Below are 24,406 nucleotides of genomic sequence, written 5' to 3'. Positions count from 1 at the left end.
AGAGGTCTTGAGCGTAGATCTGGCACAACCCGTCCTGGCTGGATGCACGCCCTGACCTACTCTACCATAGAAAATAAAAGCTTTCTATGGTCAGGACGTGACATGCAGGTAACCAATAATACCTGATAACACTAGAGATCCTTTCAGTCTCCACATATTTGGGAAAATCTGCATTTAGTGTTTTTGCCCCTAATTTGTGGAACAATCTGCAGAGTTCACTGCAGTTAGATGTGCTGGTGCCACTTAGGCAGTTTAAATTATTGTAGTCGAATGTGATTACATTTATTAAATATGTTTATTTTGGTTAATTGTGTGTTGAATTATATTGTGTGCTGAATTATATAATTGTGTGCTGAATTATATTGTTACATAAACATATACGGTACCAAAAGTTGACACACCTACTCATTCAAGGGTTTTTCTTAATTTTTACTATTTTCCACATCGTAGAATAATAGTGAAGACATCAAAACTATGAAATAACACATATGGAATCATGTAGTAACCAAAAAAGTGTTAAACAAATCAAAATATATTTGAGATTCTTCAAAGTAGTCACCCTTTGACTTGATAACAGCTTTCAACACTCTTGGCATTCTCTCAACCAGCTTCATGAGGTAGTCATCTGGAATGCTTTTCAATTAACAGGTGTGCCTTGTTAAAAGTTAATTTGTGGAATTTGTTTCCTTCTTAATGCGTTTGAGCCAATCAGTTGTGTTGTGACAAGGTAGGGGTGGTATACAGAAGATAGCTCTATTTGGTAAAAGACAAAGTCCATATTATGGCAAGAACAGCTCAAATAAGAAATGAGAAACGACAGTCCATCATTATTTAAGTCACGATAGTCAGTCAATCCGGAACATTTCCGGAAAAGTGCTGTCGCAAAAAACATCAAGAGCTATGATGAAACTGGCTCTCATGAGGACCGCCACAGGAAAGGAAGACCCAGGGTTACCTCTGCTGCAGAGGATAAGTTCATTAGAGTTACCAGCCTCAGAAATGCCAACCCAAATAAATGCTTCACAGAGTTCAAGTAACAGACATCTCAACATCAACTGTTCAGAGGAGACTGTGTGAACCAGGCCTTCATGGTCGAATTGCTGCAAAGAAACCACAATGAAAGGACACCAATAATGAGAAGAGACTTGCTTAGGCCAAGAAACACGAGCAATGGACATTAGACCGATGGAAATCTGTCCTTTGGTCTGATGAGTCCAGATTTTTGGTTCCAACTGCTGTGTCTTTGTGAGATGCAGAGTTGGTAAACGGATGATCTCCGCATGTGTGGTTCCCACCGTGAAGCATGGAGGAGGTGGTGTGGGGGTGCTTCGCTGGTGACACTGTCAGTGATTTATTTAGAATTCAAGGCATACTTAACCAGCATGGCTACCACAGCATTCTGCAGCTATACACCATCCCATCTGGTTTGCGCTTAGTAGGACTATCATTTGTTTTTCAGCAGGACAATGACCCAGCACACCTCCAGGCTTTTTAAGGGCTATTTGATCAAGAAGGAGAGTGATGGAGCGCTGCATCAGATGACCTGGCCCCCACAATCACCCGACCTCAACCCAATTGAGATGGTTTGGGATGAGTTGGACTGCAGAGTGAAGAAAAAGCAGCCAAACTGTGCTCAGCATATATGGGAACTCCTTCAAGACTGTTGGAAAAGTATTGCAGATTAAGCTGGTAGAGCGAATGCCAAGAATGTGTAAAGCTGTCATCAAGGCAAAGGGTGGCTACTTTGAAGAATATAAAATATATTTTGATTTATTTAACCATTTTTTGGTTACTACATGATTCCACATGATGTGTTATTTAAATGTTTTGATGTCTTCACTATTATTCTACAATGTAGAAAATAGTAAAATAAAGAAATACCCTTGACTGTGTAGGTGTGTCAACTTTTGGCTGGTACTTTATATGTGTATGTTGTTTCATTATTCCTTTTTTATTGCAATGTATACAGGGCTCTTTTGTAAAATAGATGTTTAATCTCAATGTGACTTCCTGTTTAAATAAAGGTTCAATAAAAAAACAAGGGCTATCTGAAAGCCAAGTCCATAATAAGACACGCCTCCTGAAAATATCCTAATTATTACATAAAAAAAGACCCAGCTGCTAGGTCAACCCAGCATGAGAATAAAAAATACCCAAATAATGGTTCAATTAACCCATATTTGGGTTATTCACACAACCCAACTGGTTGTGTCAAAATAATCCAGCATGTGTTCTGCCCAATATTTACCCACCAAAAAAACCAAATAGTTTAATTTTTTGGCAATATGCAATTGGTAGTTACATTCTTGTCCCATCGTTGCAACTCCCGTACGGACTCGGAAGAGGCAAAGTTCGAGAGCCATGTGTCCTCCGAAACACAACCCTGCCAACCCGCACTAGTTCTTGACACACTGCTCACTTAACCTGGAAGCCAGCTGCACCAATGGGTCGGAGGAAACAAAAGTCAGCATGCACTGCGCCCGACCCGCCACAAGGAGTCGCTAGGACAAGGACATCCCGGCCTGCCAAACCCTCCCCTAACCCAGACGATGCTGGACCAATTGTACGCCGCCTCTTGGGTCTCCCGGTCAGCTGCGACACAGCCTGGGATCAAACCCGGGTCTGTAGTGACACCTCAAGCACTGCGAGCAGTGCCTTAGACCGCTGCACCACTCGGGAGGCTCCAAATTGGGTTGTTTTTAATCCAGCATTTTTAAGAGTGTAACATACTTCAATATAGAAAAATAAAATGAATTTTCTTTTGAACTTCTATTATGTTCAGTTTAATGTTTTACAGTGAACTATCCCTAATAGACTCTATGATAATACAGTTTTATTATGTTCAGTTTAATGTTTTACAGTGAACTATCCCTAATTGACTCTATGATAATACAGTTTTGCTTAGCATTTTAATAGAAGTTACAGTCAACCTTGTGTCAAACTAAACTACACAACAAAAATATAAACGCAACATGCACCAATTTCTAAGATTTTACTGAGTTACAGTTCATATAAGGAAATCAGTCAATTGAAATAAATTCATTATGCCTTAATCTATGGATTTTACATGAATGGGATTATAGATATGGATCTGTTGGTCACAGATACCTTTAAAAAAAAGTAGGGGCATGGATCAGAAAACCATTCAGTATCTGGTGTGACCACCATTTGCCTCATGCAGTGAGACACATTTCCTTTGCATAGAGTTGATCAGGTTGTGGAATGTTGACCCACTCCTCTTCAATGGCTGTGCGAAGTTGCTGGAATAGATATTGGTGGGAAGTGAAACACACTGGCCAATGAATGGCACGGCAATGGGCCTCAGGATCTCATCACGGTATCTCTGTGCATACAAATTGCCATCAATAAAATGTGTTCGTTGTCCATAGCTTATGCCTGCTAATACCATAACCCCACCACCACCAATGTTGTGAACATAGTGCCCCATGACATCAGCAAACCGCTCGCCCAGACAACGCCATACACGCTGTCTGCCATCTGCCTGGTAGAGTTGAAACCGGGATTCATCTGTGAAGAGCACACAACGAGCATGCAGATGAGCTTCCCTGAGACGGTTTCTGACAGTTTGTGCAGAAATGCTTTGGTTGTGCATACGCACAGCTGTCCGAGGGGCTGGTCTCAGACAATCTCTCAGATGAAGAAGCCGGATGTGGAGGTCCTGGGCTGGCATGGTTACACATGGTCTGCGGTTGTGAAGCCGGTTGGACGTACTACCAAATTCTCTAAAACAACGTTGGGGGTGGCTTATGGTAGAGAAATGAACATTCAATTCCCTGGCAACAACTCTGATGGACATTCCTGCAGTCAGCATGCCAATTGCACACTCCCTCAAAACTTGAGACATCTTTGGCATTGCGTTATGTGACAAAACTGCTAATTTTAGAGTAGCCTTTTATTGTCCCCAGCACAAGGTGTAATGATCATGATGTTTAATCAGTTTCTCGATATGCCACAACTGTCAGGTGGATGGATTATCTTGGCAAAGGAGAAATGCTCACTAACAGGGATGTAAACAAATTTGTGCAATACATGAGAGAAATAATATGTTTGTGCATATGGAACATTTCTGGGATCTTTTATTTCAGCTAATCAAACATGGGACCAACACTTTACATGTTGCGTTTATATTTTTGTCAGTGGTGTAAAGTACTTAAGTAAAAATACTAAGTAATTTTTGGGGGTACAGTTGAAGTCGGAAGTTTACATACACCTTAGTCAAATACATTTAAACTCAGTTTTTCACAATTCCTGACATTTAATCCCTGTAAAAATTCCCTGTCCTAGGTCAGTTAGGATAACCACATTATTTTAAGAATGTGAAATGTCAGAATAATAGTAGAGAGAATGATTTATTTAAGCTTTTATTTCTTTCATCACATTCCCTAGGGGTCAGAAGTTTACATACACTCAATTAGTACTTGGTAGAATTGCCTTTAAATTGTTGAACTTGGGTCAAACATTTTGGGTAACCTTCCACAAGCTTCCCACAATAAGTTGGGTGAATTTTGGCCCATTCCTCCAGACAGAGCTGGTGTAATTGAGTCAGGTTTGTAGGCCTCCTTGCTTGCACACACTTTTTCAGATCTGCCCACAAATTTTCTATTGGATTGAGGTGAGGGCTTTGTGATGGCCACTCCAATACCTTGACTTTGTTGTCCTTAAGCCATTTTGCCACAACTTTGGAAGTATGCTTGGGGTCGTTGTCCATTTAGAAGACCCATTTGCAACCAAGCTTTAACTTCCTGACTGATGTCCTGAGATGTTGCTTCAATATATCCACATAATTTTCCATCCTCATGATGCCATCTATTTTGTGAAGTGCACCAGTCCCTTCTGCAGCAAAGTACCCCCACAACATGATCACGGTTGGGATGGTGTTCTTCAGCTTGCAAGCTTCCCCCTTTTTCCTCCAAACATAACAATGGTTATTATGACCAAACAGTTCTATTTTTGTTTCATCAGACCAGAGGACATGTCTCCAAAATGTACGATCTTTGTCCCCATGTGCAGTTGCAAACCGTAGTCTGGCTTTTTTATAGCGGTTTTGGAGCAGTGGCTTCTTCCTTGCTGAGCAGCCTTTCAGATTATGTCGATATAGGACTCGCTTTACTGTGGATATAGATACTTTTGTACCTGTTTCCTCCAGCATCTTGACAAGGTCCTTTGCTGTTGTTCTGAGATTGATTTGCACTTTTCGCACCAAAGTACATTCATCTCTAGGAGACAGAACGCGTCTCCTTCCTGAGCGGTAGGACGACTGCGTGGTCCCATGGTGTTTATACTTGCGTACTATTGTTTGTACAGATGAACGTGGTACCTTCAGGTGTTTGGAAATTGCTCCCAAGGATGAACCAGACTTGTGGAGGTCTACAATTTATTTTCTGAGGTCTTGGCTGATTTCTTTTGATTTTCCCATGATGTCAAGCAAAGAGGTACTGAGCTTTAAGGTAGTTCTTGAAATACATCCACAGGTACACTTTTAATTGACTCAAATGATGTCAATTAGCCTATCAGAAGCTTCTAAAGCCATGACATCATTTTCTGCAATTTTCCAAGCTGTTTAACGGCACAGTCAACTTAGTGTATGTAAACTTCTGACCCACTGGAATTGTGATACAGTGATTTATAAGTGAAATTATCTGTCTGTAAACAATTGTTGGAAAAATTACTTGTGTCATGCACAAAGTAGATGTCCTAACCGACTTGCCAAATCTATAGTTTGTTAACAAGACATTTGTGGAGTGGTTGAAAAACAAGTTTTAATGACTCCAACATAAGTGTCTGTAAACTTCAGACTTCACCTGTATCTGTACATTACTATTTATATTTTTGACAACATTTACTTTTACTTCACTACATTCTTAAAGAAAATAATGTACTTTTTACTCCATACATTTTCCTTGACACCCAAAAGTACTCGTTACAATTTGAATCCTTAGGAGTACAGGAAAATGTTCCAATTCACGCACTTGTCAAGAGAATTTCCATTGTCATCCCTACTGCCTCTGATCTGGCAGACTCACTAAACACAAATACTTAGTTTGTAAATGATGTCTGAGGGTCGGAGTGTGCCTCTGGCTGTCAATTTAAAAAATAATAATAATAAGGAAATTGTGCTGTCTGGTTTGCTTAATATAAGGAATTTGATGTATAGCATTTACTTTTGACAATTGAGTACTTTTCCCACCACTGTACATAAGTACATTTAAAACCAGATACTTTTAGACTTTTACTCAAGTGACTTTCACTTTTACTTGAGTCATTTTCCGTTAAGGTATCTTTACTCCATACATTTTCCTTGTATGGAGTACTCAAGTACGACAATTGAGTACTTTTTCCAGCTCTGATTTATGTTCACAGCTTCTTAAACTGATGTAAGGGTCTATCCTTAATAAACGTAGTCATGATATATTATTTATCAAAGTAGCAAAGTCATCTTGGTCCCATATGTCATCCATAAGACGCAAATGAGCAACTTCAAGAAATAAACTCTGAACATGCAGGCGCATGACCGGGAGGAACGGCCCCTCCACGGGCGCGCGAGGCCGGGGGGGAAGTTTCAACTGGCGGACCAGCCATAATAACCTTACCGTCGCGGGCACGCGCCCACCCAGTAAATAGTCTCCAAGGCACCATTCCGGAAATTAGACTTTACTGTTATCGTATTTAAATCATGTTTGAATCCCCTTTAAAATCAAATGCACGGAACGCTTGGTCAGAGAGCCAGGAGGAGTTGAGCGAGACGGAACCGGTGTCGCCCGTGAGTAAAGGAAACCGTGGGAAGAAGAAGAAAAAGAGAAGGCAACAACCACAACAACAAAAAACGGAGAAACGCTCGGTCTCAGCTCCCCAGCTTTGCGCGGAGGAGTCGTTTGATCGGGAAGATGAACAGTCAGAGAAACGGTACACCGATTACGACGAGCCGATAGTGAGAGGGATATTTCAAATAGGGAAGAAGAGTCACGACGTCCTTCTGACATCGATGAGGGTTACATGGAGTCCTATTCAGCCAGAGACCCCTACAGGTGAGCTCACTGCCAGACTGCTGGTGTGCTGGTTTCTTCTGCCAGTGATGCAGCCGACTGTAGCACTGGCATACACCGGGGAGTTGATTCATAAACCATAGTATTTTAACATGAAAACACAGGTGTTCCATTTTCACAGCTTTAGTGAAACAGAATGTTCATGCATTCGATAAATTCTCATGAAGTGACAATGTCAGAATAAGCTGGATGAAGATGTAACTAACCTACAGCTACATGATTCAGTAGCTGACCGGAGAATATGAGCAACATCAATGACAGCCTATCAAACGCAAGTCATGACGTAGTGCAGCCCCTACTTGGCTGAGGCGTCAGCCAGAACTTTTAAACAAGGCTTATTGGCTGGCTCTGCTCTACATGTGGTCGAATACGATTTTAAATAATGTATTTCGGCCTACAGAAACATAACACAAAGTAGCCTAGTATTTGTTCCAGCATAATATGCCTGCCTATAAGGCGCATGATATCACTCTCACTTTAAGGTAGATGACCATTAACGAGGCTCATTATCCTACAGCAGGGGCTGGCCATTGACTGTGCTCTTCCATTTATGTCACCGTTGACAAGGAGGGATGAAATTGATTTAGACTTATCTTTGACATAGCTTGACAACTAATGAAACAAAAGTTTTGAACCATAAAGTTTTGAATATTGATAGGTAGGCTAAGCGACTATAGTAGTTTAGCAACAGTTATTAGGCCTAGCCCTACATCAAATGTTGTAAACAAATACTGTATGTGTAGGCCTACAGGAAGCTACCTTGTTTAATAACAAAGTATATTATACATTACATTTGTTCATCAATATTGAATTCTCTGAGCTGTTTGCAGAGATAAAAAAACAACACTGAAATAGATGACTAGAAGAGAGAACGTGTCCGTTGCCAGAAAGTCATGTGTAACAGATGTGTTGGTAATAGACTCCGTCTCTGACCAGCCGGCTGACTGTTCTAAACACCTAAAGCACGGCATCTGGCGCTACTGTGGACAGTTAGGATGCGTCACAAATGGCACCCATTTCCCTACATAGTGCACTACTTTTGATCAGGGCTTCTGTCAAATGTAGTGCACTGGGTAAAGAATAGGGTACCATTTGGGATGTAGAGCTAGAATGTCCAAGTAAAAGATACTAACACATCGCCATCTGCATCTCCACATTGAAGGATGGATACATGAAACATCGTGATCATCATGGGGTGGTTTAGGAAGCCCCACTTGGCTACATTTTTAACATCCTAAATGGGAATGTATTGTTATTTTTTAATGTACAAATATAGATGAACATTTGTATTCCATCACATTTGTTTTTAAGATTTACAATTTTACTCCAAGTTGAATTATATGAAGATTTACCTCAACACTTTTCATACTTTTAATTTTCACATAAAAATATTCACTTTTCATGATAATCAATGTAAATTCTAGCAGTTTCTAATGTCCAGTCAGACTTCATAAAAATGATGAAATGCTAATAATGGTTGATCCTGAGTTGAAACGTTTCCATCCAAATAAAATCAAAACATCTAAAACATATTGGAGAGTTTGCAGTAGACATTCAACTCTTTATGTTGTTGTTTGTTGTTGTACAGTTTTGCACAGTATAGATCTCATGCCTCTAATAATCAATTGCCTAGTGAAAGAGAGAGCAGACTTCATTTAGCTGAAGCTTATTTTTTATATATATTTTTTGTAGTAATTTTTACCCCTTTTTCTCCCCAATTTCGTGATATCCAATTAGTCTTGTCCCGTCACTGTAACTCCCGTACGGACTCTGGAGAGGTGAAGGTCAAGAGCCATGCGTCCTCCGAAACACGACCCCGCCAAGCCACACTGCTTCTTGACACACTGCTTGCTTAACCCAGAAGCCTGCCGCACCAATGTGTGGAGGAAACACTGTACAGCTGACCACCGAAGTCAATGTGCATGCGCCCGGCCCACCACACCACAGGAGTCGCTAGAGCTCGATGGCACAAGGACATCCCGGGCCGGCCAAACCCTCCCCTAACCCGGTCGACGCTGGGCCAATTGTGTGCCTCTCGGGAGTTCCAATTTTGCTTAAGCTTTAGAGGCAATACTTTTTGGTTATGTGTAATCCAAGCTAATTGTATTTAGCCAGCACTCCCAGAAAGCATCAGTCTAATAACCCCCTATGGCTGGTAACAAATGCTCATAAAAAATTACCACGTCTGATTCACTGGAAGTTCTCGATTTGATGGGTTCTGCCCGGGATAGCAGATCCTAACAGTGGTCTCAATCATCACATGAAAAACAAGTTACAGTTGCCTGTATATCTGACATGCAGAAGTTAACCTAATGCTCAAAGATATACAATGTTGTGGAGTTTTTAATTGACAGAAAATTAGCTTATGTTATTATTGAGGAATAGGTAATAACAGTTATTTATGAGGTAGCCTACTGAGCCTATCGAAGTAGATACTATTCTGAAATCATGCACTTATTATATAGCGTGACAATTCTTTTTGCAGTAAATATTCTGCAGTTTCATCACGCTTGCAATGATATCTGAGGGTGAAAAAAACAGTCTTCATTGTTTGTAGTTACTTCGTTGTTGTTGTAATATCCAAAATAGATGTTTCACCTAGAGGTCGACCGATTAATCGGAATGGCTGATTTAATTATGGCCGATTTAAAGTTTTCATAACAATCGGAAATCGGTATTTTTGGATGCCGATTTGGCCTATTTTTTTTTTCTTTATTATTTTTTGAATTTTTACATTTTAAATGTTTTTTTAGACCTTTATTTAACTAGGCAAGTCAGTTATGAACACATTCTTATTTTCAATGACGGCCTAGGAACGGTGGGTTAATTGCCTTGTTCAGGGGCAGAACGACAGATTTTTACCTTGTCAGCTCGGGGATTCAATCTTGCAACCTTACGGTTAACTAGTCCAACGCTCTAACCACCTGCTTTACATTGCACTCCACGAGGAGCCTGCCTGTTACGCGAATGCAGTAAGAAGCCAAGGTAAGTTGCTAGCTGATATTAAACTTATCTTATAAAAAACAATCAATCAATCAATCATAATCACTAGTTAACTACACATGGTTGATGATATTACTAGTTTATCTAGCCTGTCCTGGGTTGCATATAATCGCTTATGTACACGTTGCTCCAACCATAAACATCAATGCCTTTCTTAAAATCAATACACAAGTATATATTTTTAAACCTGCATATTTAGTTAGTATTGCCTGCTAACATGAATTTCTTTTAACTAGGGAAAATGTGTCACTTCTCTTGCAAACAGAGTCAGGGTATATGCCGCAGTTTGGGCCGCCTGGCTCGTTGCGAACTGTGAAGACTATTTCTTCCTAACAAAGACAGACGACTTCGCCAAACGGGGGATGATTTAACAAAAGCGCATTTGCGAAAAAAGCACAATCGTTGCACCACTGTACCTAACCATAAACATCAATGCCTTTCTTAAAATCAATACACAGAAGTATATATTTTTAAACCTGCATATTTAGCTAAATGAAATCCAGGTTAGCAGGCAATATTAACCAGGTGAAATTGTGTCACTTATCTTGCGTTCATTGCACGCAGACTCAGGGTATATGCAACAGTTTGGGCCGCCTGGCTCGTTGCGAACTAATTTGCCAGAATTTTACATAATTATGACATAACATTGAAGGCTGTGCAATGTAACAGGAATATTTAGACTTAGGCATGCGACCCGTTAGATAAAATAAGGAACGGTTCCGTATTTCACTGACAGGAAAAACGTTTTGTTTTAGAGATGATAGTTTCCGGATTTGACCATATTAATGACCTAAGGCTCGTATTTCTGCATGTTATTATGTTATAATTAAGTCTATGATTTGATAGAGCAGTCTGACTGAGCGTTGGTAGGCACCAGCAGTCTCGTAAGCATTCATTCATACAGCACTTTCGTGCGTTTGCCAGCAGCTCTTCGCAATGCATTGCGCTGTTTATGACTTCAAGCCTGTCAACTCCCAAGATTAGGCTGGTGTAACCGATGTGAAATGGCTAGCTAGTTAGCGGGTGCGCGCTAATAGCGTTTCAAACGTCACTCGCTCTGAGACTTGGAGTAGTTGTTACCCTTGCTCTGCATGGGTAATGCTGCTTCGAGGGTGGCTGTTGTCGATGTGTTCCTGGTTTGAGCCCAGGTAGGAGCGAGGAGAGGGACGGAAGCTATACTGTTACACTGGCAATACTAAAGTGCATATAAGAACATCCAATAGTCAAAGGTACATGAAATATAAATCGTATAGAGAGAAATAGTCCTATAATTCCTATAATAACTACAACCTAAAACTTCTTACCTGGGAATATTGAAGACTCATGTTAAAAGGAACCACCAGCTTTCATATGTTCTCATGTTCTGAGCAAGGAACTTAAACGTTAGCTTTTTTACATGGCACATATTGCACTTTTACTTTCTTCTCCAACACTTTGTTTTTGCATTATTTAAACCAAATTGAACATGTTTCATTATTTATTTCAGGCTAAATTGATTTTATTGATGTATTATATTAAGTTAAAATAAGTGTTCATTCAGCATTGTTGTAATTGTCATTATTACATTTTTTTTTTTGGCCGATTAATCGGCAGCGACTTTTTTGGACCTCCAATAATCGGTATCGCTATCGGCGTTGAAAAATCATAATCGGTCGACCTCTAGTTTCACCGTTACGGAATCAATCTTTAATAGAGAGTATCACCCCATTTCTTATTCTGTATGCATCAACTCACCACAGACAGATAATATTCATAGTGAATTCTAATTTCATGTAAACATACTGAAGTGTTGTGTTTTCCCAGAGGCTCCTACAGATGTAGGATCTTCATTTGAGCCAGTTTGCTACGGCAGAAAAATAATCCTGCAGCAATAGGAAATGTGAATTATTATGTGGATTCTAATTAATGGACATTTTTGTAGGGGTTGATAATATTTTTGAGTGGAAATGATAAACTTAGAAGCACTGACTGATGTTATCTGTGTGATGTACTGTATGAGTTCATGCCTCCAAATCTAATTATATTTGTCACATGCTTCGTAGGTGTAGACTAACAACAATGCAGAGTTAAAGATATAATAAAAATAGAAATAGTGACACGAGGAATAAATACACAGTGAATAGCAATAACGAGTAAAAATAACATGGCTATATACATTGAGTGTACAGAAGATTAGGGTTAGGGTTAAACATTAGGCTTACCTTCCTAATATTGAGTTGCACCCCCTTTTGCCCTCAGAACAGCCTAAATTCGTTGGGGCATGGACACTACAAGGTGTCGAAAGCGTTCCACAGGGATGCTGGCCCATGTTGACTCCAATGCTTCCCACAGTTGTGTCAAGTTGGCTGGATGTTCTTTGGGTGGTGGACCATTCTTGATACACACGGGAAACTGTTGGGCCTGAAAAACCCAGCAGTGTTGCAGTTCTTGACACACTCAAACCTGGTGCGCCTGGCACCTACTACCATACCTCGTTCAAAGGCGCTTAAATATTTATTCTTGCCCCTTCACCATCTGAATGGCACACATACACAATCCATGTCTCAGTTGTCTCAAGGCTTAAAAATCCTTCTTTAACCTGTCTCCTCCCCTTCATCTACACTGATTTGAAGTGGATTTAACAAGTGACATCAATAAGGGATCATAGCTTTCACCTGTATTCACCTGGTCAGTCTATGTCATGGAAAGAGCAGATGTTCCTAATGTTTTGTACCCTTGGCTGTATGTATATGCATGTAGCTTAGCGCTTAGAGCATTGGGACAGTAACTGAAAGGTTGCTGGTACGAATACCCGAGCTGACAAGGTGAACAATTTGTTGATGGGCTCTTGAGTAAGGTACTTAACCCTAATTGGCTCCAGGAGGGCCGTACTACTATGGCTGACCCCCCCCCCCTTTCACTGCACCTATCTGGTGTATGTGACAATAAAATGTATTTATACCAGCACCGAGTCGATGTGCAGGGGTATGAGTTAATTGAGGTAGCTAAATACATAATGGTAGGGGTATAGTGACAAGGCAACAGGATAGATAATAGACAGTGAAAGAAGTGTATGTGGTGAGTGTGTGTGGCATCAGTATGCATGTATGCGCGTGTGTGTGTGTGTGTGTGTGTGTGTGTGTGTGTGTGTGTGTGTGTGTGTGTGTGTGTGTGTGTGTTGGGGCGTCAGTGTAAGTATGTGTGAGTGTACTGAGCCGTACTCACCACTAGTGAGGGGGGGAAAAATCGATACAGTTACAGTCAAAATAAATATTCTGATATGTATCGCAATATTATTTTGGCTCTAGTTGGCTGTACCTGCACCAAAACTTCAGTATTTCTTTCCTTCATAGTTTGTTCTCCATGTTATTTTTAAATAGGGAGCCAATTTCTTTTCATTTTTTTTATTTTGTATTTTTTATGACTGATAAAAACTGTGTCTGCAGCAGACATATGGTGAGCAATGTGTTTGAAACACCGAATCGCAATAAAATCACAGTATTGAATCGCAGAACATATAGAATCGTGAGAATCGCAGTACATATCGTATAGGCACCAAAGTATTGTGATATCATATTGTGAGGTCCCTGGCAATTCCCAGCCCTACTCACCACCCTCTGTAGCGCCTTGTGGTCGGGTGCCTTGCACTTGCCATACCAAGCGGTGATGCAGCCAGTCAAGATGCTCTCAATGGTGCAGCTGTAGAACCTTTTGAGGATCTGAGGGCCCATGCCAAAATATTTCCAGACTCCTGACGGGGAAGAGGTCCTCTTCTGTCATTCCCTCTTCACAAATGTGTGGGTGTGTGTGGACCATGCTAATTCCTTAGTGATATGGACACCTAGAAACTTGAAGCTCTCGACCCGCTCCACTACTTCCCCATCGATGTGGATGGGGGCGTGTTCGGCCCTCCGTTTCCTGTAGTCCATGATCAGCTTTGTCTCGCCGAAGTTAACTTAAGGATCGGTGTCCTGCTAGCGGGACAATTTCCGTTAAAACTGGAGGGTGCGCATTTCAAATAAATAATCATAAATCTTATGGATTTTAAACATTTAGGTACATATAAGTGTCTTATATCGGCTGAAAGCTTAAATTCTTGTTAATCTATCTGCACTGTCTGATTTACAGTAGCTATTACAGCGAAAACATGCCATGCGATTGTTTGAGGATGGCGCCCCACATCAAAATATTTTTCCAACAGGCACAGGTTTCATACATTCACATAAAACGATTAAATATTCACTTACTTTTTGAAAATCTTCCTCTGATTTGTCATCCAAAGGGTCCCAGCTATAACATGTAGTGTTGTTTTCTTAGATAAAACCCTTCTTTATATCCCAAAAAGTCAGTTTAGTTGGTGCCATCGATTTGACTAATCCACTCGTTCAACTTGCAGAGAAAGGAATCTGAAAATCTACCCCTAAACTTTGTTTCAACAAGTCAAAATACATTTCTATTTACTCCTCAGATACCCTAAATTGTAATCGAACTATAATATTTATTTCGGAAAGAAGTATGTTCAATAGGAAACCGATTTTGGCAGGTGCGTAATGTCTTCATGGCGCATGCAAACACGAATTTCCAAGACTGTGTCCTTCTACTAAAACGGATATTTCTTATTTGTTTTTGAAGTTACAAGCCTGAAACCTTGAACATAGACTGCTGACACTTTGTGGAAGCCATAGGAATTGCATCCAGGGAGCTAATTTTCAATATAACCTTTCTCTTGCGATTCTAAGAGGATGGTCTCTCTCTCAAAGAAAAATCTGGTTGGTTTTTCTTTGGATTTTCTCCTACCATATCTATTGTGTTATATATTCCTACATTATTTTAAAATGTTTTCTTTCCAATGGTACCAATTATATGCATATCCTGGCTTCAGGTCCTGAGCTACAGGCAGTTTACTTTGGGCACATCATTCAGGCAGGAAGTGGAGAAGAAAGGGGCCTAGCCCTAATAAGTTTTAAGGGAGAGGTTGTTGTCCTGGCACCACACTGCCGGGTCTCTGATCTGCTCCCTATAGGCTGCCTCATCGTGGTCTGTGATCAGTCCTACCACCATCGTGTCATCAGAAACTTGATGATGGTGTTGGAGTTACCAGTCATGAGTGACCAGGGAGTAAAGGATTGGATTAAGCACACACCCCTGAGGGGCCCCCGTGTTGATGGTCAGCGTGGTGGATGTGTTGTTACCTACCCGGCCCGTCAGGAAGTCCAGGATCCAGTTGCAGTGGGAGGTGTTCAGTCCCAGGGTCCTGAGCATGGTGATGAGCTTGGAGTGGACTATGGTGTTGAATGCTGAGCTGTAGTCAATTAACAACATTCCTACATACAGTTGAAGTCGGAAGTTTTCATACACATAGGTTGGAGTCATTAAAACTCGTTTTTCAACCACTCCACAAATGTCTTGTTAACAAACTATAGTTTTGGCAAGTCGGTTAGGACATCTATTTTGTGCATGACACAAGTAATTTTTCCAACAATTGTTTACAGATAGATTATTTCACTTATAATTCACTGTATCACAATTCCAGTGGGTCAGACGTTTACATGCACGAAGTTGACTGTGCCTTTAAACAGCTTGGAAAATTCCAGAAAATGATGTCATGGCTTTAGAAGCTTCTGATAGGATAATTGACATAATTTGAGTCAATTGGAGGTGTACCTGTGGATGTATTTCAAGGCCTACCTTCAAACTCAGTGCCTCTTTGCTTGACATCATGGGAAAATCAAAATAAATCAACCAAGACCTCAGAAAAAACATTGTAGACCTCCACAAGTCTGGTTCATCCTTGGGAGCAATTTCCAAACGCCTGAAGGTACCACGTTCATCTGTACAAACAATAGTACGCAAGTATAAACACCATGGGACCACGCATCCGTCATACCTCTCAGGAAGAAGACGTGTTCTGTCTCCTAGAGAGGAACGTACTTTGGTGCGAAAAGTGCAAATCAATCCCAGAACAACAGCAAAGGACCTTGTGAAGATGCTGGAGGAAACAGGTACAAAAGTATCTATATCCACAGTAAAATGAGACCTATATCGACATAACCTGAAAGGCTGCTCAGCAAGGAAGAAGCCACTGCTACACAACCGTCATAAAGAAGCCAGACTACGGTTTGCAACTGCACATGGGGACAAAGATCGTACATTTTGGGAGAAATGTCCTCTGGTCTGATGAAACAAAAATAGAACTGTTTGGCCATAACGACCATCGTTATGTTTGGGGGGAGACTTGCAAGCCGAAGATCACCATTCCAACCGTGAAGCACGGGGGTGGCAGCATCATGTTGTGGGGGTGCTTTGCTGCAGGAGGGACTGGTGCACTTCACAAAATAGATGGCGTCATGAGGCAGGAAAATTATGTGGATATATTGAAGCAACATCTCAAGACATCAGTCAGGAAGTTAAAGCTTGGTCGCAAATGGGTCTTCCAAATGGACAATGACCCCAAGCATACTTCTAAAGTTGTGGCACAATGGCTTAAGGACAACAAAGTCAAGGTATTGGAGTGGCCATCACAAAGCCCTCACCTCAATCCCATTGAAAATGTGTGGGCAGAACTGAAAAAGCATGTGCGAGCAAGGAGGCCTACAAACCTGACTCAGTTAGACCAGCTCTGTCAGGAGGAATGGGCCAAAATTCACCCAACTTATTGTGGGAAGCTTGTGGAAGGTTACCCTAAACATTTGACCCAAGTTCAACAATTTAAAGGCAATGCTACCAAATACTCATTGAGTGTATGTACATTTCTGACCCGCTGGGAATGTGATGAAAGAAATAAAAGCTGAAATAAATCATTCTCTCTACTATTGTTCTGACATTTCACATTCTTAAAATTTAGTGGTGATCCTAACTGACCTAAGACAGGGAACATTTACTAGGATTAAATGTCAGGAATTGTGAAAAGCTGAGTTTAAATGTATTTGGCTAAGGTGTATGTAAACTTCCGACTTCAACTGTAGGTGTTCCTTTTGTCCAGGTGGGTGAGAGCAGTGTGGAGTGCAGTAGAGATTGGGCCATCTGTTGGTCTGTTGGGGTGGTATGTGAATTGGAGATGGTGGAGACCACAGAGAGCATGTTGAATGTTGAACAGATCATCTGGTCAGAACGAATGGTCTTGACCTGATCAAAGAGGACTGTAAAGACTTTATTATATTTAGGCTATTGTATGTTACTAAACCCCTGGCTACAGCAGAGACTAAATGGCATGTAAAATATGCCACTTCATTTCTCAAATGCCTCTTATTACATGATAGGCACCTGAGGAAACAATATCATCTCACAATTTAGAATACAAGATTAGTTAAATTATCAAATCACAATTTAGATTGACACACATAGCATTTGTTTTTTCTAAATGTAATTTAAAAAAAATTCACTCTGGCCTAGATATATTTTGGTCAGGATCAGTTCCTAAGAGAGGGATATGATTTCTCTGGCCAGTTCTCGTGTGGGTAGTCAGATGTTGAAGTGAGATGTATAAATAACCTGTCATCCCCAAAACTCTGAGACAGTTCTTGGCTCATCAGAAACCTCAGTCCCCACTACTGGTCAGCCTGGACAGCCTAGTCCCAGTTTTCTGAGTTTTATTACCCCACAGAGGTTTTTGGTAGTGTCTAAAGAAAGTCACATTTTATTTTTGTCTAGAATAGAGTCCTATTTTGAAAGATTAAAATGTATTATGGAATAGAATCTATGCAGTATGTCCAAGCTTGAAAACCAATGAGGATAATTGGGATTTCAGTTTACTTCATGAATAAACAACTACAATCCCTTCTTATAACACAAATATAACAATATTATCAGCTAATTGTCAGCATAAATCTCAGGCAACAGGCTTGAGGATTGATGGCTAATGCAACATGAGCATGTGTAGGCTACATAGAAGTTGAAATATGAGCATGTGTACAGTCGTGGCCAAAAGTTTTGAGAATGACACAAATATACATTTTCACAAAGTCTGCTGCCTTAGTTTGTATGATGGCGATTTGCATATACTCCAGAATGTTATGAAGAGTGATCAGATGAATTGCAATTAATTGCAAAGTCCCTCTTTGCCATGTAAATGAACTGAATCACAAAAAAAAACATTTCCACTGCACTTCAGCCCTGCCACAAAAGGACCAGCTGACATCATGTCAGTGATTCTCTCGTTAACACAGGTGTGAGTGTTGACGAGGACAAGGCTGGAGATCACTCTGTCATGCTGATTGAGTTTGAATAACAGACTGGAAGCTTCAAAAGGAGGGTCATGCTTGGAATCATTGTTCTTCCTCTGTCAACCATGGTTACCTGCAAGGAAACACGTGCCGTCATCATTGCTTTGCAAAAAAAGGGCTTCACAGGCAAGGATATTGCTGCCAGTAAGATTGCACCTAAATCAACCATTTATTGGATCATCAAGAACTTCAAGGAGAGCGGTTCAGTTGTTGTGAAGAAGGCTTCAGGGTGCCCAAGAAAGTCCAGCAAGCGCCAGGACCGTCTCCTAAAGTTGATTCAGGCCCGGAATTGAATTGACAGCATGCCAGGGCGGATTGCAGAGGTCTTGAAAAAGAAGGGTCAACACTGCAAATATTGACTCTTTGCATCAACTTCATGTAATTGTCAATAAAAGCCTTTGACACTTATGAAATGCTTGTAATTATACTTCAGTATTCCATAGTAACATCTGACAAAAATATCTAAAGACACTGAAGCAGCAAACTTTGACACAAATATTAATTTCCACTTTCTCAAAACTTTTGGCCATGACTGTAGGCTACATGGAGGTTGAAATATGAGCATGTGTAGGCTACATGGAGGTTGAAATATGAGCATGTGTAGGCTACATGGAGGTTGAAATATGAGCATGTGTAGGCTACATGGAGGTTGAAATATGAACATGTGTAGGCTACATGGAGGTTGAAATATGAGCATGTGTAGGCTACACATGGAGGTTGAAATATGAGCATGTGTAGGCTACACATGGAGGTTGAAATATGAGCATGTGTAGGCTACACATGGAGGTTGAAATATGAGCATGTGTAGGCTACATGGAGGTTGAAATATGAGCATGTGTAGGCTACATGGAGGTTGAATATGAGCATGTGTAGGCTACACATGGAGGTTGAAATATGAGCATGTGTAGGCTGCGTACATGTTCTGAGACCAAAGTTGTTGACATTTTCAACAAGCCTTTGTTTTTCCTCTCTAGTTTAGGATTGACAGGGAAACCCAACCCCATGCTGAGGCCCTATAGTTGTCTGCTATTGTCTTTAACTGGTGATGTATATATCTGCTCCAGGCCACACAGCAGAGTCTATGTTCAGCCCATATGTTATGGGTCACGGCTGTATAAGGGCCAGATCAATACAACACGTAGTTGACACACAGGGTCATATAACATAGAGCCTCTCCTCTCTAGAGTCTGACTATAGATATATATTATATCTCCACTATGTCTCCAGAGATCTTATCTGAAAGATAGATAAACCTGTGGGGGCTCTCCCTGCTCTGATGGATTTACAGTTGAATCCTGAGTACATTTTGGGAATACTCAAACATTTATCAAGGTGTGCTGAAAGCAGCCATTCAATTTGTGATATAATTCAGTATAGTCATATAATTGTGATGAAAAGTTGGATGTCATCATGCCTTTAAATCTGAACACAAAATACGATAAAACATAATAATGTGACATTGATGGAATTCTTTCGGGGGCCTAAAATAATCTAGTGTGGTGTCCCGCAACGCTCCATACAAGGGCCTCACTTGTTCCTGATATACAGTACCAGTCAAAAGTTTGGACACACCTACTCATTCAAGGGTTTTTCTTTATTTTTACTATTTTCTACATTGTAGAATAATAGTGAAGACATCAACACTATGAAATAACACATATGGAATCAGGTAGTAACCAAAAAAGTGTTAAACAAATCAAAAAATTTTTTATATTTGAGATTCTTCAAAGTAGCCACCCTTTGCCTTGTTGACAGCTTTGAACACTCTTGGCATTCTCTCAACCAGCTCCATGAGGTAGTCACCTGGAATGCATTTCAATTAACAGGTGTGCCATGTTAATTTGTGGAATTTCTTTTCTTAATGCGTTTGTGACAAGGTAGGGGTGGTATATACAAGATAGCCCTATTTGGTAAAAGTCCATATTATGGCAAGAACAGCTCAAATAAGCAAAGAGAAATGACAGTCCATCATTACTTTAAGACAGTCAGTCAACCTGGAAAATATCAAGAACTTCAAGTGCAGTAGCAAACACCTTCAAGCGCTATGATAAAACTGGCTCTCACGAGGACTGCCACAGGAAAGGTAGACCCAGAGTTGCCTCTGCTGCAGGGGATAAGTTCATTAGAGTTAACTGCACCTCCGATTGCAGCCAAAATAAATAATTCACAGAGTTCATTTAACAGACATATCTCAACATCAACTGTTCAGAGGAGACTGCGTGAATCAGGCCTTCATGGTCGAATTGCTGCAAAGAAACCACTACTAAAGGACACCAACAAGAAGAAGAGACTTGCTTGGTCCAAGAAACACGAGCAATGGACATTAGACCGGTAGAAATCTGTCCAAATGTGAGATTTTTGGTTCCAACCGCTTTGTCTTTGTGTGACGCAGAGTAGGTAAATGGATGATCTCTGCATGTGTGATTCCCATCGTAAAGCATGGAGGTGTGATGGTGTGGGGGTGCTTTGCTGGTGACACTGTCAGTGATTTATTTAGAATTCTAGGCACACTTAACCAGCATGGCTACCACAGCATTCTGCAGCGATACGCCATCCCATCTGGTTTGCGCTTAGTGGGACATCAGATGACCTGGCCCCCACAATCACCCGACCTCAACCCAATTGAGATGGTTTGGGATGAGTTGGACTGCAGATTGAAGGAAAAGCAGCCAAACTGTGCCCAGCATATGTGGGAACTCCTGGTTGAGAGAATTCCAAGCGTGTGCAAAGCTGTCATCAAGGCAAAGGGTGGCTACTTTTTGAAGAATCTAAAATGTAAATATATACTTTGATTTGTTTAACACTTTTTTTTGGTTACTAAATGATTCCATATGTGTTATATCAATGTTTTGATGTCTTCACTATTATTCTACAATGTAGAAAATAGTAAAAATAAAGAAAAATCCTTGAATGAGTAGGTGTGTCCAAACTTTTGACTGGTACTGTATGTTAATATTTGCTTTACCCCAAAATGAATCTAATCAACTCAGTCAAACAATGACAGGCACACTGGTCCATATAAATACGGTAGAATTAGAGCAGTTCTGATATATCTTATATCTCTAAACTCTTCTCTCCAGCCTGACTTGTGTCTTTCTCTGATGAACATGATTCTGATTTGAAAGGACATGATGGGTACACCCCTTCATTTGGGGCACAGTGAGGAGCTCTAGAAAACGGAATTGCTGCCAGATGGAGACAAGATTCCCCCCAACACTGCTCCTGCTTGCAGCAGACGGGGCAAAGCATATCATGTACTGTAAATAATGTATTGTTAATGTATGGACACAACGCATCAATTCAAAACCCATTTTCAAACATGCATTTCATCTGATATCAAGAAATTACTTTTTTTAAATAAATCTGTACGTTACAGTAGATGTGTAAATATGAATCTCTGTTGGGTTCTTCTTCATTCAATGTGTTAATGTGTGATCAACAACAATGGCTACAAGACAAAGAGCAGTTTAAGGAGAATAACAACGTTTTAGAGATAACTATGTCTTAGTTATCTCTAAAACATGTTTTTCTCCTCAGATTAAACTTCTCTTTGTCTTATTTCAGATGTAGCCGCTGTTGTTTCGTACAGTAGAGTGCTCTGAGTCCCAGATGAGTCTGATGTTTGTTGTGTTGACAAGTGTCCAAGCATAGCCAGTCTGTGCCAGGTCAGTGTAACGCTCTTCTTTCCCCCCATGTTGTGTGGTTCACAGTGTGGTGCCTAGGATCATATTTTCCACCTGTGCCTTCGGTGGTCTGCCTACGCGTCCACATGCACGCGCACACACACACACACACACACACACAGTGAAACCCAATATTTCAGTTTTTATATTGCTGTTTTGAAGCACCCAGGAAGCAATCAGAGCATACGCCAGTGTCTGTTTGTTCCCTTTGTGCAATTAGACTGTGACACAGTCAGTCCCAAATGGCACCCTATTCCCTATTTGGTGCACTAAAGTAGTTCACTATATAGGGAATAGTATGCCATTTGGGACGCATCCTCTGTCTATCTGTCCCTCTTGTAATATGGAGGGGTCACACACATTCTGAACCCTCACTGTGGTTACTGTACTCACTGTACCGTTCAGCTAATTCATTTCACTGTCATAAATTGTGGCGCAAATATGACTACAGATTAGTCCTCTCAATCTGTCACTTACTCTTCCAACAATCATGATGTATAGTCTTGATTCGGCTGAGGAAACTACAGGATAGTATTTTCTGGCAAATGCAGTCCATCAATGTATTTAGTTTTTATCAATCAAAGCATTTCTACACACACACCTGTCTAATGACTAGTTGTTGATAGTAGTGAGTAATCCTTTGTATTTTCCCGGCCAAAATTTATGAGAGAGAGAGATGCACCCATCTGTTTTCATTTTCAGTAGTGATGAGGCTTCTTCTATCACAGTCACTTAAGATAGATAGATAAAACCTGAGTTTTAAAAATATTCCCATCCTCTATAGTCTAGAACATAACATATTATTGAATTGTAATTTAATGCCATGACTTGGAAATGATGAAGGATAATCCATTAGGGACTATGTTTGCATCCCATACAAACCAAATCCACCCTTAACTCTTCCTAATTAGTTTCACAGATTTAAGTGCCAAAACCCTGAATAACCCAAACCATGTTCCAAACAACTCTCAGCCAGCCAACTTTGTTAATGTGAATCTGGGCCTGAATGAAGGCATGAGCAGCCCTTTCTGTATGGAGTGAATCTTTATATGCAGAGCAGAGTAGCACCTGAAAGATTGGGCATGTGCAGAAACTGCGAACACAATTAGCGTCAAGCGGATGAGTTCCCCTATAATCCTGTTTACGGTCTGAATCAGGCAGATGTGCCAAGATTGATTCAGACAGGACAGGGTGCCAGCACCAGCTTACTGTAATGTTGGAGGTGAGGGAGGGTAGTTTTGGGACAGGGGGGAAATCATAAGCCTAAACCTCCCTCTCCACGCTTTACCAAAACTACCTCCCTTCCTTTAGTGCCTTTTCCCCTGTACATCACTGTATTGTTGGAGAGGAGAGTGCGAAGGAGGTGGGTGAGGAGGTACACTCTTCCCCCCCTTTCCCAAAACAATTCACCTACCCCTCTACCCCCCTTCTCTCGGTGGCTTTTTCCCCTGTAAGTATATCACTGTTGTTAACACAGCCCTGTTTGTCATTTGGTCCCTGTCTCCAGCCAGCTCTCTCTGTCAGTCGGGGGAGATGATCTTTATTCTTCCCTCTAATTAAATTGGCTTGCTTCTTTTTGCAGCCACCAACAATGGAGTGAGACGGAGAAGTTAGATCAATATAATGATTTTGAGGAGTTAGAGGAGAAGAAGCCTGAGCATAGCTGACCTGGGTTCAAATAGGCTACTCTATGAAATCATTTCAACAAGTACTTTATATTGAGCTGCATCCCCCCTTTTGCCCTCAGAACAGACTCAATTCGTCGGGGAATGGAATTTACAAGGTGTCAAAAGCGTTCCACAGGGATGCTGGCCCATGTTGATGTTCTTTGGGAGGGGGACCGTTCTTGATACACACGGGAAGCTGTTGAGCGTGAAAAACCCAGCAGGGTCGCAGTTCTTGACAAAAAACGGTGTGCCTGGAACCTACTACCATACCCCGTTCAAAGGCACTTAAATATTTTGTCTTGCCCATTCACCCTCTGAATGGCACACATACACAATCCATGTCTAAATTGTCTCAAGGCTTAAAAATCCTTTTTTAACCGGTCTCCTCCCCTTCATCTACACTGGTTGAAATGGATTTAACAAGTGACATCGATAAGGAATCATAGGCTGACCAGGTGAAAACTATGTCATGGAAAGAGCAGGCGTTCTTAATGTTTTGTACACATTGTATGTACTTTCATTGAACTTGCCTGGCGTAATGGAACCAATAGAATAGTCCCACAACTGCAAACCCCGCCCATATGGCACTTCAGGCAGGCTAGAGCAAATGATCATGGTATTTGAAAGATTTCAAATAGTATTTGAACCCAAGTCTGGAAGAAGCCTGAACACCAGGAACAGATGGTGGCAGCCGGTTTGTCCCGCTCTAACCTGCTCCGTTCAGTAATGTGAGAGGATAGATGGTAGTTAATGTTCTGAAACACTGAGGAGCAGGCTGGAGCCGGGGC

General features: G+C 40.9%; 1 protein-coding gene across 2 annotated transcripts in view; it reads left to right on the top strand.

The window, feature by feature from the left end:
• Positions 1-6,569: 6,569 nt before the first annotated feature.
• Positions 6,570-24,406, top strand: part of cerkl (CERK like autophagy regulator) — a 108,490-nt gene continuing 90,653 nt past the window's right edge. For both annotated transcript variants that reach the window (XM_029702512.1, XM_029702513.1), the window contains exon 1: positions 6,570-7,046. In XM_029702512.1, the coding sequence (XP_029558372.1) occupies positions 6,695-7,046 (352 nt within the window). In that variant the 5' untranslated portion in view covers positions 6,570-6,694. The remainder of the gene's footprint in view (positions 7,047-24,406) is intronic.

The sequence above is a fragment of the Salmo trutta genome, chromosome 20 (genome assembly GCF_901001165.1).
Source record: "Salmo trutta chromosome 20, fSalTru1.1, whole genome shotgun sequence".
Lineage (NCBI taxonomy): Eukaryota > Metazoa > Chordata > Actinopteri > Salmoniformes > Salmonidae > Salmo > Salmo trutta.
This window is presented reverse-complemented; position numbering and strand designations above follow the sequence as displayed.